This window comes from Ambystoma mexicanum, chromosome 5p (assembly GCF_040938575.1).
Source record: "Ambystoma mexicanum isolate Mex_15411 chromosome 5p, UKY_AmexF1_1, whole genome shotgun sequence".
In the NCBI taxonomy this organism is placed as follows: domain Eukaryota; kingdom Metazoa; phylum Chordata; class Amphibia; order Caudata; family Ambystomatidae; genus Ambystoma; species Ambystoma mexicanum.
The window spans coordinates 1018154003-1018174895 of NC_090930.1; the positions used below are offsets into that span (position 1 = coordinate 1018154003).

At 45.9% G+C, this 20893-nt stretch overlaps 1 protein-coding gene across 1 annotated transcript in view; it reads right to left on the reverse strand.

The window, feature by feature from the left end:
* BMP6 (bone morphogenetic protein 6) overlaps positions 1-6977 on the reverse strand; it is a 561752-nt gene extending 554775 nt beyond the window's left edge. The window contains exon 1 of the mRNA XM_069613493.1: positions 5861-6977. Coding sequence (XP_069469594.1) covers positions 5861-6335 — 475 coding nt within the window. The 5' untranslated portion in view covers positions 6336-6977. The remainder of the gene's footprint in view (positions 1-5860) is intronic.
* Between the last annotated feature and the right edge of the window lie 13916 nt (positions 6978-20893).

A 20893-nucleotide genomic window follows, 5' to 3' on the forward strand; every position in this document is an offset into this window, starting at 1 on the left:
TATTGGTGGTTCTGTGGCTGCATTTACATCAGAAGATGTCATTCAGGGGCAGGCTTGGGCAAGGCTGGCGTGGCACTGTTGGTACTGGCATTATATTGACTGTGACTAAGCGTTATGCTTAACTGGCAGGCTGGCACATTGCTCTGAACATTGACATATTTAAGAGAACCATGGCGTATTTAAACATGACCTCAGGCAGGTTGGCACTTTCATTAGCAACTCTCTGTAATTGCGCAACACGGGTGGGTCACTGTAAATCGACAGCACCGTGCAGCATTTGATCAACACTACGGTGCACTTTAAAGTAACATGACATTTGAACTAATTCTGTTTATTCTATATTCTGGCACTTCCAAACCCAATGCTGTGCACTGCATGTTCTCCGAGCTCAATATTAAAACTGGTGTCATTTCGGTATTGTCCAATTTGACCTAATGCCAATTTGACGTGCTCCCATTTGACTGCATCTTTTTGACCTAATTCGGTAGGTCAAATGGTACAGTTTAATAAACAAACTAGTTGGGGGGTTGGGTAAGGGAATGGGATGAGGTGGGGTGAAATCAGGGGGTGGTGCGGGGGTCTCCCCCCACATTAAGGGGGATTGCGGGGGTCTCCCTCTGCAGTAGGTCAAAAAAATTAGGTAAAGAAAATTAGGTCAAATGGGCAGTAGGTCAAGTTTTTTAGGTCAAACAACCCATATCCGTCATTTCTACTGCCCTAAAATTAATGGCATTCTGCTTACAGATGAGGCCCTGGCATCAGAAGTATTCGAATTTTTTACGTGTTTCCAACGGAATTGCTTGCTTTATGAATGCCCCTTTTCACCTCCCCTATGCCACTTTGGACTACTTTGCCCACGTCCATTTAGGAAAACAGGCACATTGCCCTTTTATAGGAGGCCAGAGGGACATAGAAAAAAGAGGGAGACATTATTATCCACAATGCCTCATGTGTGTGCAAAAGAAACAGAGCGTGACTTGCACTAATAGTAACGCATCCGACAGTGTATGGCCATTTCTCCACACACTTATGGCCCGGGCAATTCAACTTCTTTTTAATAATAGGTTGAATGTAAATATAGCGCTTGCTGCCATTGTCTCACAGTTTCTTGGTACTACAAATAAAACCCTGTTCTGTGATCCCCCAGTTAAGCTTGAGTATGCCACAAATAGGCTTTGAACCTGGGGTAAATATAGTGTCGCAACGTGTGCATTAGCCTACTGAGCAATTCATGGGACTCTGACCCAGAGCTCAGCACGGGAGTTTCCAAAGCAATGGGAGGTGTATCTGCTCTCGATGCCTTTGAAGTGAAGAGCAGGGTGACCAGACGTCCCGGTTTCCCGACAGTCCGGGGAAATCGCCCTCCATCCGAGGGTCCCAAGAGTTTTTTAATTCAATGATAGAGAAATAACAGATACACATAATACACAAAGGTCTTGGATTCATGTATTGTTAGATGAATCCTATGCAAAATATACACATATAATACATGGAAGCCTGGAATATCTGCATTCAAGTTTCTATATGTGATTTTTATTACAGGACAACTGTAAAGTAATACGAAAATGACATCACTGCTTTAATTACAATAGTGTATCACAAGAAAATGGCATCACTGCTTTAATTACATTAGTGTGTCACAACAAGAAAATGCATCACTGCTGTTATTGCATTACCTTTGTTTCATGATGTCACAATGCCTGCTGCCAAAGTCAGTAGGCAAGGTGCCATTTGAAAAAAAGGGTAATTGCACTGAGGAGGACCATGTCTGGTTGCACTTCTGTGCAAAAGCTCCCTTCCATGCAATTTTCTTTTTCCAAAACGTAGTGTAAAAGGTGAAAACCCCAGGCGAAATCTCATTCAAACCTTACTTTTCAGCTACGTTTGTGGAAGATTGTAAATGACTCCCTCAATGAATGACCGCAGAAGGCATGTGCAATGAATTCTTATTGCATCTGCCGCCTTTTACCAGGTGGTAAAGTCAGGCAGATTCCATAGGAATCTATTGTGCGAAGGATCACTCAAGTAGATTGCGAATTCAACACGTATTTATTGGTACACAAGAACAGTGGGTGACGGGCCTCAGGTGCCCTCTGCTTTTGCTCCCTTCTACTTCTCCAACTGCCTACTATCTTCAACCAAAAACTCCTAGAACTCGCCTCCCATTCTGACAAAAGAAATCTTTTTTTGGAATGTAAACCCATGTTTTGTATGTACAATTAGTACCCAGTGGGAGGCGGGGGGTGGCAAATAGAAGGCTCGCAACAGGGGGACTACCAGATGGTAATCCTGCACGCCCTGAGCCTCCTCACAGCTGGAGGCCACCATCTTCCCCAACCAGGGAACGAGGTAAGTGGTCCCCCATCCACAGATTTTCCCTCCCAGCACTCCATTCCCATTTACCTTCTTTTCTATCCATTTTGGGAGCAGACACACTGGGAAGACGTCTGACCCCAGCATGCCCGCTCCCGATCTGCGACAGGCCATCATGGAAAGGGAGAAGGGACTATGTCTAGAGAATTGCTGCAGCCATACATGAAAACACCAGTACAACATAACAGAATCCATTGGTTTTCTCAGATGTGTTAAGTCAGCTCTGCCTTCCAACACCACCTGCTAAATTAAAGAAAATTGTATGGACTGGAAAATGTGGTGGTAAAACTTTGCTGCCACGTTTTTTTTGGTTCGTGGGACCCAGAATATGACCCCACCACTGTGTGAAAGGCACCGCTTTGAGAACAATTCCAAACGTCACAAAAACAATGAAAGCAACTTTTCAGATTATTTTTCTTTTGAACTCATTTTTGTTGTGTTCATGTCACAGTCATTAGTGGATAAATATGGAGACGGTCATGGTAGTATGTTTATTTAGGTTTCTGCACAGGAGAGGAGGCAGCTTTGTACATGCGACTACTTATTTGAAACCACAATGCTGGTTATAACATGCAGTTGGTTAAACGGCTTAAAATGTTTGTTCGAAAAAAATTGCAAGCTGTAGAGCAGTCTTTTTGCCAAGCAAGCAGATTCTATATTTATTCCACATTACAACAACAGGAAGATCTTTTGCATCACAGCGAACAAGAGATCAAGCATTAAAGGGGATGTTGGTCTGGCAGCGCAATATAAGGACTGATGTCTGCATGGTACGTCACAAGGATGTTGCTAATCACGTCGAGTTCTATGACCTCACGAAGGAACTCGCCCTTTGACCTTGATCCTGTGTTTGATCACTTAGGTCCTCATTGACTTGCAATAGCTTTATAAGGAACAGTAAGGGCTATCTTATCCCATGTATTATTATAGACATGCACGTTTAATATACATCATGCAATGCCGACGGCACATCTCAGCTGAGGGGGTGCTCTTTCTCCATAATTGCCAACATGACCCATTCCGATCTGTAGTTGCTTGTCCAGGCCTGGTTTTTCTTTGCATTCTGGCACTTGTAGTTCCACTTTTCCCATTATAAAACTCAGACTACAAGTCCCAGAATGCAAAGAAAAAAACTGTTCTGTATGAACAAATGCAGATTGGCATGGATCATATTGGCAACTATGTTACAAAGTCTAAAGTGACATCATGCCGGATTTGGCCAGGACCGTGCTATACAGGAACTAAGTGTGCCACAAGCTGACTTTTGCACCTCTTGCAGGAAGGCCACTCTTGCTAGGAAATACAACTTAGAAACTGGAACTCTCAATTTCTGTCATGAGTTGGACTCCTAGGACAGGGTAGGTGAACAGTTCCACTGTTGAAAGGATAAAGGGTTGACTGTCCAGTTAAATAGGCGCACCCTCGCCCATTTCCGACTCCCATAGTGTATGTTCCCGGGATTTATACTGCACACCTCTGACATGGCCTCCAGGCGCTTTGACAGACCTGAAAGTGAGCTAGCTGCTGGTTGGCTAGTGGGGAGAGGCAACATGTAAGATAGCTTTGCTATTATGTTGATGTAGTCGCTGTATGCCTCATCCAGCCCAGTAACTTGGACTCATTCCCTTGCAAGGGTAGAGGCGGCAAAGAAAACCAGGGAGTGGGGTCTCTGGGAGGGCTGCCAGTAAGCGATGCTGTGTCCAGGTGTGACGCACAGACAGCCCCAGACACGGTGCAGACTCCAGAAACACTGCAGCATTCACCGGCATTCTTATAAAGCATTGGCAATGCCAACAGTTTGGGCTTTTGTGTAGGCATGGGAAATACCTAATAGGTATACACAAGCCACAACTGTTGGCTTTACCGGTGCTTGTTTTTAACAGGACTTCAGTGAAGGACAGGCGTGGTGCTTATAATTAAGAGTGGCTGAAGATAGACCTGGTAAGACATTTTGATTGCATACGTAGCGTGTTTACAGCTCCAATTTAGTAATTAACTCTCAGAAGGCTGCCTTGAAAGAACACTGGCAGGCACTACAAGCACAAAGTTTGATGGTAACACTTGACAAATAAAGTTAGCTGAAGGAGATCCCAGGAGAATGTTTTTGGGGCAGGAAAGGACATAGGGATTAGCATGGCCCTGGGCAGTCAAAACACGACACCTAGAAGCTGTGTGACCCTCCACTCAGACATGGGTGACTAGCAGGGTCTTGGCCACCCTCCCATAACTAATGCACACACGTATAATAGCACCTCCCAATTCTCCCAAATTTGGACTCTGGTCCCTCCGAGGGCGTTTAACCAACAGCCCTTTGGCACCATAATTATCGTGAAAGGCGCTATACAAATTACAAAATGACTGAATGTATGAATATGCCATTTCTCCCTAGCTGTTCTCTAATGCTATAGTTTCAGCTTTTAGGTTGATGCTTAATAGGCTAAACTAAAAATGACCGGTCAAAGCGACTGGGAATATTACCGATATCTTATTAACGTCACACAAACATGTTAATTTTCCAAGCACTATCTTCACCTTAAATCGAAGTGCTTGCGCTGCAATGGGAAAGTACAAGAACTGAAACAGCAGGCAGTGAAAGTGCAGCTGATGTGTTTTCTCATTCAAACAAAACATTTCTTTGATATCATTAGTCTCCGTTTATTTCGCTACAAGAATTCGGCCCAAACAAATCACACGTCTTACTAGTACTCCGGCCTCTGATTGCAAGAGGCATTGTTTTCTTGGTCGTGAAAGCGAAATGCAAAACAGTATTCCAGGTGTGGACACGGAGCGCGAACAACGACTGCGGATTGGTCGACGTCATTTCCGCCTCCATTTCCCAAGCGCATGCCGGACGCACAGGTAAAGGCAGTCCGTGCAGTGACAGTTACAGGTGCCTCGTTCTTAGCGCGCGCAGCGCTGAGGGTGTTGACAGGGGCAGTGTGCACGTGCGCGCCGCATGCCTGCCCACAGGAGGTGGCGCGTGGTGTGTGGCTGAAGAGAGAGTCCTTTTCAGTGACTTTTTATTAGCATTCGACTGGGAGATACATTTAAGCATTTTAGTAGTGATGAAAAAAAAAGAGAAATACACGCGGTAAACGAGGCAAGTTACACATGGTTTCTTCCGTAAGTACTTGCAGGCTAAATTAGTGGGGGTCGGACACCTGGCGAACTGTTTTGGTAAGAATCACTTTTGCCACGAAATTGCTTTGATGAATATTGGATTTTTGTCCCTATTCAAATTAACCAATACGGTCACCTTTTTTTTCTCAACCTGGCATCTATGACCCATTGTCCAAAACTCCAAATGCCACAAAAGCGTCAGGTAGAACGAACCCACCCCAAAGCACACCTATCCCTTGTCTTTTGGTAAGAATGACGCACATGAACCTCCTGCCCTCTCTCGCGGACCTGTCACAATTTTCTTGTTCAAATTAGCTCTGATATTGTAAAAAAAAAAAAAAAAAAAAACAAAGCTTGAGGCACTCACCCAGGTTGACAAAGCTCATGACCATGTCGGCGTCGCTGAGGAAGGCGCTGTCCTGTGCGGTGCTGAGGGGGCTGCCACTCGAGAGGCTCTTCCCCTGGGGCCCGTGTGGCCTCTGCGCCCATCCCGTTGGCTCGCCCTGCTCCAGGCTGTGGTACAAGTCCAGCATGAAGAGCGGGGCCGAGTTAAGCCTGGCCGCCTGCTGCTGCTCCCCCTTGGCCGGGTACTGCAGTGCGCCCTGCGGCCTGGGTCTGTGAGGCAGCCCCAGCACTGACAGGATTTCTCGCTGCATTTCCCTCTTCTCGTGCGTCTTCAGGCGCCGGTAGGCGAAGCCCCCGGTCGGGCCATCCCTCTTAGCACTTATTCTGTTGCTGCTGCTGCTGCTGTTCGCAACTGCACCGACTCCAGCCCCGAGCCGGGAGGACAGAACCAAGGAGCCCCAGAACAGCCCCAACAAGTGGACACCATTGATCACCATGCTCCCCGAGGTAGTCAGCGCCCCCCTCTGCACTAGTTTATGAGGAAATGGGGCACAACTGCTTGCACTCAGGCGGGAATGCCTGCTCTATAAACTGTGCGTCTTATTCGCTTCCCGCTGCCCCCTCGGCTCCAAGGCATCCGGCTACTTGGGGATTTAAACCTTTTCTCCTTTTTTTCAGCATGTCATATTCCCTCCCATGCAGCCACCACGATGGGTGGGGAAGGAGGAGGGGAGCTGCTGCTGGACAGGTCAAAGGGATACCGCGCAAAGACCGACGGGCACCCCTTTTCACCTGTGGGCCATGGCATGCAGTAGGCTGCGAGAGAAAACTCGCCTGAGGTATTAAACCTCCTGCCCCTGCCCAAACCTACTCAGTTTCTCAGCCTGGAAGACATATAAAGGATAATAAAGTGCCGGGGCACTGGTAGTCACCTTTCCAGCCAAGGATTCCCTAAACCTGCTTCGCGCGCTCAAGTGCCGCGCAGCACCAACAGGAGCTGTCCAAGTGCCTCCCTCTGTGGAGCTGACGACGTAGCGTCCGCAGCTGTGATGCAAGTGCAGCTCTGAGTGTCCCCCCCACCGTGAGCGCACACACCCCGCAGCAAGTTCCTCTTTCTTTGGGATCCTAGAGATTTGCGAGTGGAAAGTAAAAGCTGTTCTGGGATGTGTACTCTCATTCCCACCACAATCAGCTGGTCCGTTCATCTACCGGGCGCTGGAGGTTCTCAGCCCGCGACTGACACCTACTGTCCATTTTGTGTATTGCACAGTCTCAGTGTGCACTATTTCCTTGCTGACCATAGGTACTTTCGGTAAGTTTATTTTTTAGCCTGAGGAGCGTGATATACCCAGGTCGAATTCACTTCGAGGTGCGTTTGAATAAACACAGTGGAGGGTGTTACACTGGGCACTGAATTGTCCCTTTTCATCAACACTTTTCTTGAAACTGCCACTGCGCACTTTTCTAGGACGCCCGACTAAACCGGTTAACCCCTTGCAATCGAGGGCAGGCTATACTCTTCAGGAGGGATGTGAGCTGAAACAGACGCAGACCAAGCAACAGCAGTCATGGGTACCACAATGAAACAATGCCTAACCAAAGTTCTCTAAAACAGGAAACTTTAATTAAGCTACACATAATTAGTGAACACAATAATGACCCGCCCGTATACGGGAAAACCAAGAGAATGCAGACGTTGAAATAAGCGGTGCACTTTGGGTTGAAGACACAGGTGCTCAAGCAAAGATTTCAGTAGCAATTATCACAGTTATCAAGGATGTCTTAAAGAAGGTAGACACGCGTGTCTTACAAGTGCCTAGGGACTGTTAAAGCGGGCCAGAACCACCAAAGTACCTTCCATTCTCTTGTCTTTGGGGTTCAACAACCTCGAGATACGCATCTGGGTGCTTTACTGCAGTCAAGCCGGCATTTGTGACAGGTCGAGTTGATGGAGTCCACTTGGTCGAGTTGGCACGGAGTCAATGCTTCTGGTGTGCCGAGTTGGTGTTTCAGGCGGATCGAGTTGATGGCTTCCAGTGGGTCGGGTCAGGGAGCAGCTTCCGCTGAATCGATTTGCCGGTCGAGACGTGGTAAGTAGGTTGCTACCATGGAGCCTAGCTAGTTGTCGAGCCGAGGAGATACGATTGGCTTCAATGTTTGTTTATGTTTATGTTTATGTATGCATGTAACGCGCCGGCGGGCAGGAGGTAAGTGAATCGAAGCAGTTAAGAGAGCCAAAGGCAGCACCAAGTGTAGTTGCTCCAAGTGAGCTGTGTATGCTCAAGCCGGCTTGGAAAGTGTTTTGAGGTGGGAGGCAGACTTTGGGTCTGCTTTTGAGTTGCTGGTGGATGCAGCCCAGGGCCCTAGAAGAGTCATTCATTCTGCACTTCGATGCCAGAAAGGTCACCAGAGAGCACCTGCAGGGTTCCTTCACCGCCAGTGAGCATGATCCTGGTTCCAGCATTCTGGTAGCAGATGGGCCTTGGCCCATAGCAGTCATCTCAAACATTTTCTGTGGATGGTTAGAGGGAAGAGCTTGCTTCTTCCTTTGAGCTCTCTGTCACTGTATGGCCGGGGACCTTGGAGCAGACGGTACTCCCAACAGAGTCCCACGTGAATTCTTCTTCTTTCAGAGTCCAAAGATGAATCACTAAGGGGAGGGTCTCCCCCCTGTTATGGAGACACAATTCCGTAGCATATTGGTCTATACTAAGCTGTTGGTAAGGGTCCAATCATGGCTGCTGTTACAAGTGTCCTTTAACTTCTGGTGTTATACCTAGAGAACTCTGCAGGAATTGGGGAGGGAGACGGTAACTTGAAAGCCCTAGCAAAATGACAGCTGGTGAGACCCCTCTAAAGACTGAAGCTCTCTCATGTGCCACAATAGCCACCCCCTTGCTCGTTTACGCACAGCAAAAGGACACCAGTAATCATCACCCTGAGAGGGGCCATTGTAATGATAGGACTGTCTTTGAAGCACCCGTTTCCAGCTGAACCCCCTGGCAGTGTTCTGTTTTGAGAAGAACGCATCAAGTCTTCTCAGGAGGATCAAAAACAGGCTATCGGTGTGGGACCCACATGGTTGCGATGGGTACAGCCAACCAAGAGAGCTGGATAGACACCAGGCCCGTCATAAATGAGGCAACGTCCACCAATCTGACAAAACAACATCCAATCCTTGTGTATTATCTTCTGTTAAGTTATTGATTATTTATACTGTGCCCATCACCACAGTAGTGTTCTTAAAGTGCCTGAATCTGGTTGAAAAAGTAGCATATTTTGACCTCGCCACACTGTCCCCAGATCTTAGTCTGTGGATAGTAAATAGAAGGATTGGGGTTAGATGGAGACAGGAAGGGGGAGGGTAGCCAAAAGATGAAAAAATACAGAAGAGCAAAGATATGTGGGTTGAGAGTGAGGTTATATGGTCGTGGTGGTAGGAATGCATGTTTCTTAAATGTGATTAGTTACTGGTAAGCATGAGGGACAAGTTCAGAAATGTAAAGCTTACCTTTAAGCAAAGACCTTACTATGATGCCAATATCTATCCGAGACAAAGTATGGTAGAAAATGTAGTGGGTGTGTGGTTGCATGATGGACTTGAGATGTGCTCAAGCAGGCCCTTGTAGTCGGGAGGCTTTCCCCTAAATAAGAAACACTGCCTGTGTCTCCAGAGAGATACATGGTTTTGCCAACCCAGCTGACAGATGAATCCGCATCAAAATGTTTGACGCATTTTGATGAATGCAAGGAGAAAAGAGGCAAGCAGAAAGGGAGGCGCAATAAAACGCGCCCAATAGGGTTACATTCCTAAACTGTGCGCTATGTATAATTCACCATAACTTTTAAGGTTGCTGATTTTGTGCAATCCCAATAGTCACCATGTCAAAACCATTCATACTTCATATTTAGTTCATACAAACTTTTACCAGACTTTCTGTGCCTCTCAATTATGATACTTTGAACCAGAGTTGCTTAAATTTAAAAAGCAACCTCTGCCTGTTGGAACTTTGGGTTCCAGTAGCTTTGTTCAGGAATGCATATGTGACTTTTGAACCTGCTCCTTTGCCACTGCTGGACAGCTGATGGGGAATGTCAGTAGATAGCCACAGCAGAGGGACAGGAGTTACTATGCTTTTGGGCATGGAACAATGTGAAAAGTCGGATCTGATTGGCAGATCCAACTTTCTGAATAGAAGTACCAGCATCATTTTATAGTTAAAAAAACAAACAAACTTAGGCTATTCTGGGCCTCCTAGGTGGCATTCTGTCACACTCCACAACCCCCTTCTTCCTATCAATAGGTAGTTTTGAAGCACCATCTTCCATGACAGGAACCGTTCTAAACCAATGAAATGTTCCACCCCTCCCTCCAGCAGGTATACCTCTCGCAACCCACAATCGAAACTGTACTGCCCTATGGTCAGGGACCTGCAACCACTTGCTAATGGGATTTGAGGGGCATCATTGGTGGATCCCTGTAAGTACAATAACTTCCACCTTGGCAAAGGGATGTGGAAACTAGAGGCAGACCCCTAGGCACTCTGGTTGGGGAAGGGGCTTAGTTGAGGGAATCGGGTGCATAATGCTGTTCCTGAGGATGTGTAGGACAGGAGGTCATCCTAGCTCCAGGGGGCGGGTGAGAGGGTAAACTGTGATGCAGCTTTTTCTTTTTCAATGTTAATGGTCTCCCGCTGATATTGTGGTGGCCGTGCTGATGGCGCTTAGAGCGGTCCTAGCTAGAGGGGGCTGGAGCTCCATGTGCACTGTGGGACTGCATGCAATTTCTTGGTGCCTCAGAACGGGTTGGAGGGACGACTCTCGCTTTATGTATACGCGAGGTTTCAGGGTGCGGGTCCAGTCGCACAAGAGATGAGGAGTCCTGCTTGGATTATGCATTTGGGACTAGCCACTTGTTCCCAGCTTGCCTGAGGTCTTTGTGGCATGGGCTGGGTTTCACGATGGGTGGGGTCAGGAGCAGGCGCTGCCGAAACTTGCTGGGTCTGGTCTGGGCCGTCTTCTTCTGAGGTGTGTGACTCTTCTGAGCCCCCCTCTCCTTGGAGAGGAAGCAAACAAATCATAGGAGGAGAGTTTCTTTCGCCTAGAAGGGGATGCAGATGGTTGTGCTCCAGGCATGAAGGAGTCTCGGAAGCACAAGAAAAAAAACAAGAAAAGAGTCATATTTAGTATTCCTCGCTCTATGTCTGCATCATCATTTAGTGAGTGCCTCTGACTCTGCAGGGGTTGATGGTGGCCCCACGGGCAAGTATTTCTTTGTATTTATATTTATTTACATTTTTATAGTGCTTTAAAAAGTAAAATCTAAGAGAGCGAGATAGAGATGAAGAGCATTCCAGTGAAAAGGGGCCCGCAGGGAAAAAGATCGAAAATGGGAGACAGTACAGGCAGAATGAGAGACATTAAGAGGGAACAGAGACTCAGAACGTGATGCGCAAGCTGGAGAATAAAAAGATACAAGATCTCAGAGATATCTGCATAAAGAGACAATGGTGAAGGTGCTGCAGCAGGTGGCTGATGGAATGGGATTTTCTTCTCAGGAAGTGCCCTTCTCAGGGTCTCCCTACGTCGCATCGGGAGACCCAATGGTTTGCCAATTTAGAAAGTCCCCCAAAACATAGTTGCTTCTAATAGCAGATATAAAGAACAACGCGTTGTCAGAATGGAGGGAATGTGAGTGGATTTCTCTGCCCTGCTATATCCTTTGGGATGGTAGGAAGCATCCTTGCCGGACATGGTGGCAGTCGATCCAATATTGTCCAGTTTAGGGGGTAGATCTTCCACAGTGGCTGAGGAAGCAGATGCGTGTGATCCAGGAAATCAGAAGGCGGATGTTTCAGTTAAGAAATCCTAAGCAGCGGCACATTTGGCTCTGTCATTGAGTACCTATGCTTCTTATGCAGCCAATCTGTTTTGGGCAAATCAGGTGGTGTGGAATGGAAAAAAGATAGAATTCCCGGTTCCTCACTCGCTATCAGAGTTCATCAGCATTCCTTATCCCAAGGGCAAGAGCAAGAGATTGGCACTACAAGAGGGTGTCCAGGAGTTGTTGGACAAGCAGGCCTTGAGGCTAGTGCCGGCGACCTGTGTGGATCAGGGGTTCTATTTTGTTAACTTTCTGATCCCAAGGGGTCCGGACACATTTTACAGATTGACGGATTTGTGGAATCTTAACCAGTATCTGACCAAACTTCCTTTCAAGATGGAAACAATGCAGAAGATTGTTCCTCGGGTGTAGAAACGGGACTTCCTAGTCTCCATCGACCTTCAGGATGCATGCTTCCATATCCTGATAGGAGGTCTCAGCAGTAGTTCTTGCTGTTCCCAGTAGGAAGACAACACTTCCACTTTGAGTTCTCCCATTTAGGTTGCAGACAGCCCCAAGGGTGCTCATGAAAGTCCTGTGGTGGCTTATCTTCATCCATCTGAGGCGGGTTCAGGTCTTTCCTTACCATGACAATTGGTTGGTGAAGGCATCCTTGAATGTTCAGCAGAAGAACAATGTTTCTTCTTGTGCTTTCCCTTGGTCCTGTGGTTCTTAGTCAATTGGGTAAGTCTCATCTCTTCCTCTCTCAGGATCTGGTGTTCATTGAGGCCCAGTTTCTGAAGGACCTGGGAAGGGTCTTGCTCTTGATGGATACATCATCAAGTGTACATCTTCAGGATTTGTTGCAGAAGTTGGACAGGATGGATGTGGCATCAACCAGGATGTTGCTTCAGGCACAGATTCATATGCTAGCTTTTATATTTTTGGTGCCGTCTTCTCAGTTCCACCTGCTGCCACTGGTGTCTCACCTTGATCATCAGTGGTGTCCAGCTTCGCAGTAATGTGAGGCCCTGTTGCCATTGCTGAGGTGCTGTTTTCATTGTACATGATTTGGAAATACTGAGGAAGGGCTCCTCGATGACGTGATCCGTATTGATAATTTTTACCATCAGTGCCAGCGGCACAGGGTAAGGAGCAACACTCAGGCAGTTCACAATAATAGGGTTGAATATGGTAGGAGAGTAGACTACTTTGAGGGCATAGTAGGCAAATGTGCTGGTATTTAAAAAGCCCTGGGCATGGGGGTGTCTATTCCGGTGCAATGCCTGTTACAGAGTTTCTCCCAATCTAGACTAGTGGACTATTCAGAGACTAAACCTTCTGATTTCCTGCTGGTGTTGAAGTTTCTCCAGTGGCTGATTTTTTAGCCTGTGGAGGAGACTGACATGACATTATTGACTCTGAAAAAGGCTCATGTAAATTAAGAAGACTGCATGTTTTGCAAAAGTGGAGAACTTGTTTGTTGCATTTGGGGGCTCGGGTTCAGACAGGAAGGCCTCACTGGTTTCCAGTAGTCTGTTGGTTTGCACAGTCATTTGCATGTCCTATGAGGTTGCAGGAGTTCTGCTACCAGAGAAGATTTCAGGGGAAGTTGACCAAAGGTATGGAGATTCCCTGGACGGATGCACAGAGGCTCCCTCTACGCAAGACATTGCAGGGCGGCTACATGGATGATATGAATATATTAATCAGATATTATCGGCTGAATGTGACTAGTCAGGTGGTCTGTGCTTTTGGTACCGGTGTTCAGAGTTCAGGCATACACTGAAAGAAGGGGTGTCAGTCGTCTGTTAAATTCAGTGATGAGGCGAGGCATGTTACAGCACACATTGAATGTTTTGCTGGGCTTCATAGGCCTTATCATCGCTGTTTTTGGTATTCCTCAAAAGTAAGTACTGGGACGAAGAAGAAGGGCATGTAGGTACTGCTTACTTACCTGTAATCCTCATTATATCATTTTCTGCCTTTCCTCATCTCTGTAATTTAAAAGACTAAACTTCGGCATATCATCAGCAGCTGAAATCTTCCAGGAGGAGATTTGGAGAGTAATATGCCACATACCACACTGCATCAATTTCTGGGACGACATCCTCATTTTCAGACGGTCATAGAATCACATGACGCCACTTTACTGAAAGTATACAAAGCACTTGATGAGGCAACCCTCACCCGCAACACAGAGAAATGTGTGTTCAATAAATGTACACTGAAGTTATTCGGACACATCTTTTCTGATAAGGGCATAGAACCTTACCCGGACAAGACCAAAGGGTTAATCGAGGCCTCATGCCCGTCAAATGTGGCTCAGGTCTGCTCGTTTCTGGGGCTAGTGAGCTATTGCATGCGCTACCTCCCGGACTTTGCATCAACCAGTACCCCTGTAAGAGGCTTGATGAAAAAGGACAAGCAGTTTGTATGGATACAGGTCCATCAAAAAGCATCTGACAAGAGCAGGAAGGAGATAGAAGCTTCAGTGTGCATGTCATACTTGGACCCCAACCTGCATACAGAGGTCAGAGTGGATACGAGCCCAGTTGGCCTGGGTGCCATCCTGGCGCAACATTCCAGCAGCAACCATGCCCCATGGAAGATCATGTCATATGCCAGCAAGAGCCTGACAGAGGCAGAACAATGATACTCTTAGGCAGAGAAAGAGCGCCTTGCATTTTGTGGACATCTGAACACTTCCTCTTATTCCTTTAGGGCAAACCGTTCACCATTGTCATCGAACACCGGGCCCACATTACGAGTTATGGCAAACCAACCACTCAAATGCCTCCCGGCATCGCCCGGTGGGGCCTACGCATACAAGAATACTGATTCATCATCGTCCATAAACCAGGATAAGAAACCAACCCGGCTGGCTTCCTATTCAGGCATCCCTTGGCATACTCCCGACCGACTAACAATTGGGCCGACGGCTACATCAATTACGTGGTACATTATGCAACACCAACAACGATTTCCTTGGAGGAACTGCAGCGAGAGACAGTGGAGTATCCGACTCTTGAAATGGCAGCGTCCTGCATCCGAGATGGGAGATGGAGGGCTGTGGAACATGCAGGGAGGGCCAGCAAAGCCAATGATGTTAGGCTGTGGAAGATGCGTATGAGAGTGAGAGACAAACTGTCCATCACACTGTGCAATTGGTTACTGAAGGGTGAAAGAATCATGGCACCGGCACCTCTATAACAGCGACTGACTGACGTAGCGCATGAGGGCCACCGCGGGTTTGTATTCACCAAGAGACAGCTAAGGAAAAAAGTATGGTTCCCTGGCATGTACAGCATGATCGAGAACATGCTTAAGTCATGTCACATTTGTCTAAGCCTACACCTGCATACGGCTCCTGAGCCGCTACAAATGACGCCACTGCCAGACCATGCCTGGGAGTAAGTGGTCATCGACTTCTTTGGGCCCCTCCGGTCAGGCAAATACATATTGGTGGCCCTGGATGAGCCATCTCATTTCCCCGAAGTGGAAATTCTGCAATCCACGGCTGTGTTCCAGCGCTGGACAGGATGTTCTGAGCTTACGGCATACCACAAGTGGTCAAATCTGATAATGGGCATTCGTTCACGAGGTCCAGCTTCAGAGACTTTGCTCAGTATATGGGTTTTCATCACAGATAAGTTACCCCCGCTATGGCCCCAGATGAATGGTGCAGTGGAGCGGTTCATGGCAAACGTCAAGAGGGCAGTGAGAGTAGCAAACATTACTCAGAAAATGTTGGACCAAGCGCTCTACCAGCTCTTGCAAGACTATTGCAACACACTGCACAGCTCCACAGGTGTGTGTCCCACCGTACTGACGTTTGGCCGCCCAGGCCGCAGTAGGCTACCACACAACGCAGGCCGTGGGGGCCTGAGTGACCATGATCGAGACATCAGGGCGAGGGATGGGGCCGCAAAAGGGACAATGAGAGAGTATGCTAACCACCACCAGAAAGCACAGTCATCCCAGTTCCAGCTGGGAGAAAGTGTCATCATGAAGCAGACCTTTACGCACAAGGACAAGCCACCATTTGACCCTTGGCTGCTGTTTATAATGGACAAAAATTGATCCATGATCACCGCGGCACGGGCTGACAAATGCATAACTCGGAATGCCTCGTTTTTCCAGAAAGTGAAGAAGGAACCTTGGCAAGAACCAAGAAAGTGCCCACGAGGAACAAATGAGAGAGGAGCCCGGGTACAGGTAGGGTGAAGAGGAATCGGCTCCGGAAGGAGACATTGAGCACCGCACAGAACAGCCCTGAGCAGATGGACGACCGTGCCAGACCATAAAAATACCCAGACAATGTAATGTGTTGTACAGACACGTGATGCGGGGCACGGGGGCTTCGAGAGGGTCAAGTGAACGCATGGAATGAAGGAGGGGTGGGTAGAAATAAATGGCAGTTAATGCCATACCAAGCTCCCGTGTGGTTGTAGTTATAAGCGCGGCTGCCCAGTGTGTTTGGGTACAGAACAGAAAGGTTCCTGTCATGGAGGCTGGTGGCTCAAAAGTAAGGACTGTGATTAGGAAGAGTAGGAGTAGGCAAAATAATAAAGATTGCTGGTAAATAATCTAGGCGTTTCAAAGTAGTGCTTCTTCGCTTTACTGGGAACAACCGTGTCAGTGAAGCCAGCGACCACACTAGTCCTTGAAATTAAAAGAATGATTATTTAGCCTGCCCCCATGACTTGAGAACAGGAGTCAAGTCCTAAAAAATAAAATGGGGGACTCATCAACAAACGTAATGGGATGTCATGGTGCCAAAATTAGCATATCAAGGTGAAATGTGCACATTTCATTACATTGGCTTTGCATAACCACCCAAATTGCACAGGACGAATGGCATTTTCCTTTTCATAAAAATAACACACACAAAACCAAGAGAGGATATTTTCTTCTAATAGTGTTTATGAAAACGTTAAAAGGTGTGCATGCTTTAAACTCCAAGAACCAATACAAATGTTTTCCCTGGGAACGGAAATGCGAAATTTCACCTTTAGTTATTTGTTTTTTTTCATCAGGTTATATAGTGCAGTGATAGTGATGAAGTGTCTGGCCTACAAACCGGACAACTGTGGTTCAATCCCACAGGCAGTCATTAATTAATAAATTCAAAGAGGACATTCAAAGTTTCTCATTTTAGCTGGGGGGGGGGGGACTGAGTCCACCCTCTGAATAAAGTGGGTGGACTCTGTCCCACTGCGTGTACTGTCGACTTGAGCCCTGCTTAAGAATGCTTATACGCAACCCCTCACCAGGATTTCTTGGCTTGTATATCTCCAAAAGGCAAATGCACAAGGCAAGCTGGACTCCACTCCTGTGTGTAGTCGCAATTCATTTCTATTGTGAAATGATGCCTAGATTACCTATCATAAACGTTACCTCCGTGTCCCCCTTCCTCCTGCCAGTCCATAAATATGAGGTGCTATCACCTCATCAGCAGGGACCCTTTCCACTATTTCTATTTTTACAGCCCCTCCCCTTCTTCTGGAAGTAGTAGAATACACCTCCTCCTACACCCTCCCAACTATTTTCTTTTTCTCCTGTGCTCTCTAGGTGGAAACCCTCTGAACCTGCTGTGCTTTGTTAGTTTTTTGTTCTGGCTATTTGGCGGTGCTTAAGAGCCACCTATAAGCTGAAACTATTGCATTGGAGTACAGCTAGAAGGGAAGAAGATTAGGAGGGACACAGATTGTGGGCATTCTGCTATTTATCCACCCATTGACTGGCCATTGCCATGCTAATCCCTATGGTCATTCCCACCCACAACACATCCTCCTGGGATTTTGTTTAGGTACTTTTATCAAGCAATAACATCAACCAATATCCTGCCTGTGTACATTTCTAAGTAGTCTGTGAGAGTCAATGGCATAATTGAGCTATTTGTGTAATAGAAATGTGTTAGCAAAGCGTGCCTTATGCAACTGGATGTATAGCTGTTTCTTGTACTGAAGTCCTGATAAAAAGAAGCATTGACAAAACCAACAGTATGCGATAGGCACTTGCCAGCACTGCTCGTATATGCCCAGGTCGCCACACAATTTTCCAGCTGTTGCCGTCTTATGGCTAGGTAGCACCGTTATGGCAGTGCCTTGCAAATACCTATCCCATGCCTACACAAAAGACAAAACATTTGACTTTGCCAATGATTGTTTATGGATGATCCTGGATCTGTGAGTCGTGTCATTCTTGCTGGGTGACGTTTCGGATCACTTCCAGGTTAACAAGCGTTGCAGAGACATAAAGCTTGGCTAAGCGAGGAGCACACTCTCTCAAGGCTTCCAGTATGGTAGCAGACAGCCGGGTTGGCAGAGAGGAGAAAGATGGCATGCAGAATCAGGGCAGAGTCACGAAAATGGGCCGGGTTTCCGGGAGTGATAAGAGATTGGCTCTTCTTTGGGGCATCAAGAGTGAATTGACAGGCCACGCCCATCAGCCGACTGTGGGCACGCAGGCATGCACATAGATATTCCACCTCTGATACTTCTTACCAGTTTTGTTTTTGGCTCTGAGCTGGTTGGTAAGGGTGTGTGGGATGCTGCCAGACTGACCTCACGGGATGTGCTGAATAATCCCTTTAATATTCAGCAGACGCACAAAATATCAGAGGATCCGTCGGAAGCCCAAAAGAGCGTCAAGACTCAGCAAGGCATGACTTGGACTGTTAGGCATCATAACAACGAAGTTGATTAAGCTTGAGCTGCACGAAGAACCTCCTAACCTGGGGACAAGGATATTTCAGTAGGTATCCTTGTGGTTTCCCCTGTATAAATGTATGCTGCACCATAGGTTGCAATGAAGTATACTTGGCTATGCTTCTCAAGTTAGAACAGCGGTACCAGTCCTTTGCTCTCTTCCTGAGTTTAGATATCAATATGCAACTGCTTTTCTCTAAATCTAATTCCCAATCAATTCTCTCAAAAAGTTGATACAATTAGATTTCAACCAATCAAGCTTTTTTGTCCCTCTGTCACTAAATTCCTCTTTACGTAGATAGATTATCAGAATATTTACTTGTTTCATAATTTGGATCTATAAAGACACTGGTCTAATTTCCATCATAGTACTTCGAGAAGAAAGACCAAGGTCAAGTCTAATCAAACTCAGGGGAACACCCTTGGCTACTCATAAAATGTGCCGCAATATCAAACCCTCCAATCTATCTAGCCATATTATATTCAAATCATTCCATGTCTCCAGCCTATATAAAATCAGCAGTACTAAACTTTGTTTATATACTGAACACATTCCACCCATACTGAAGCCATTACTAGATTTTAAAAAGTGCATTATTGAACCAAGTTTCCAGTGGACCTTCAACTCAATAGCTGTCATTAAAGCTACTTCAGTTTGTTTGTGCGAGATTACAATGCCCAAGGAGGGAGACTTAATCATCGGTACCCTCCAGTAATAAGTTGTCTATTTTTAGATTAATTCTGGAAGGATGTCTAGTGGCATCAAATATCAAACATGTCTTTTTTTAAATGTATTACTAGGTCTTTAGCAGCTGAGAAATTCATTAAAGTTCTCATCGATCTACTAATACCAATTTTAGTATGATGTAACATGATAATGCATCTGCATATGATAGTTATGGCACAATTGCCTGAGGAAGGTCTGCCATTTAGAGATTGAATAACAGGGGTGCGAGAACGCACCCCTGCTTCAATACTCTATTAGAAGATATCAAATCAGTAAGCAATCCAGTCCCTTGAATACGCACACAAACCAATTTTTTTTAATTTAATCCATAATTTGATTCTATCAACACAATCCGAAACTTTGCTAAAATCAACATAATAGCATATAGCCATGGGCCCCTTTTTGACTTGGCTCTGGCTACTAAAGAACAAAGTTTTAACAGATAGTGGAACAATTACCTATAAATTCCACTTGAGCAACAGGTAAAATGCTCCTCTCTTTAACACAGGTATCTAAATCTCCACATAACAAGGTGGCAAAAATCTGACTAGAAACATCCAACATGGAGAGAAGGCTATAGTTGGTCGATAGATATCACTGGCAACTTTTAAAGATGGGTATCAGTAAGGACTGTTTGCAATCATGAGGAATTTCATTACTCTCCACTATATATTTAAAATGGTAATAGAATACATTGGTCCAAGTACAAGGATCTTCCTTAATTGCTAAATTCATCTGGCCATCTGTCCCAGGAGTGCCAGAATTGTTTAAGGCTCAAATTATATCCTCAATATCCGAGGGCTCACATTTGTCCAAACTATACTTTTCTACCGGGGGTGTCCAAACTGTTTGTTGGGAAGTACATTATAAGTTCATCGCAGTTAGAGGCGGTGTTTATGAGCGCTATATTTGCTCTACTAGTATGTTTATGGATTAAAGACCAGAATTTCTTAGAGACCTGCTGGCTAAAGTCCTAAGCATAATTTACCCATTTCTAGTTCTGCCAGAGGCCTTATGAGCCCTCAGCCAATTTTATATGCATTTGTTTCTTAATACTGTGTGGTTTATCCAAACAGGATATGTTCTTACTTTTCCAAATTCCCCGAACTGTGTGTCTTGACTGGCATTTCTTTTCTGGGATGAAGCTATCAAACATGTCACTCTTCAGACTTAAAAATGTATTTTATGTTGGCCACCCCCAGCTATTCAATAGAATTGCTACGCAGCTATAGAATTCCACCCTATTAATCAGGATTACATTACAGGCAGCTTTTAGCCTGTAATTAACCTGTCATATTTTATTTGGGACCGATATGCACAATTAACTTGAGCATTCACAGTCACAATACCCTCCATAGTTGTATTCGAGTGAACAATGGTCATAGTTACAGCCATTAAAGTATATCATGGTCACTGTTCTTGGACGGTATCACTTTCAGTTGATTAATTTCCCCACAATTATGGAAATCCACAAAATAGTAGTCAATAATAGCTCACCTCTCAACCACTTGCCAGGTGCAGTAGGACCTTTACAAGCATGAATGGCCATGATAAGGCCTTTACTAACCATAACATTTTATAATTAATTAATCAGACCATCAATAAAGGAGGTATCAATACTTTCTAACCTACGACAATGGGCATTCAAATCACTGCCAGTCACTATGATGCCATTAAAATTATTACTGGAAAAGTTCAATAGTGGGTCATCTAATGCTTTTATTATATGGTCTGTAGTCTAATTTCTAGTGCGTTGAAGTATAGTGCCTTGACGTTTATAGCACCTCACTG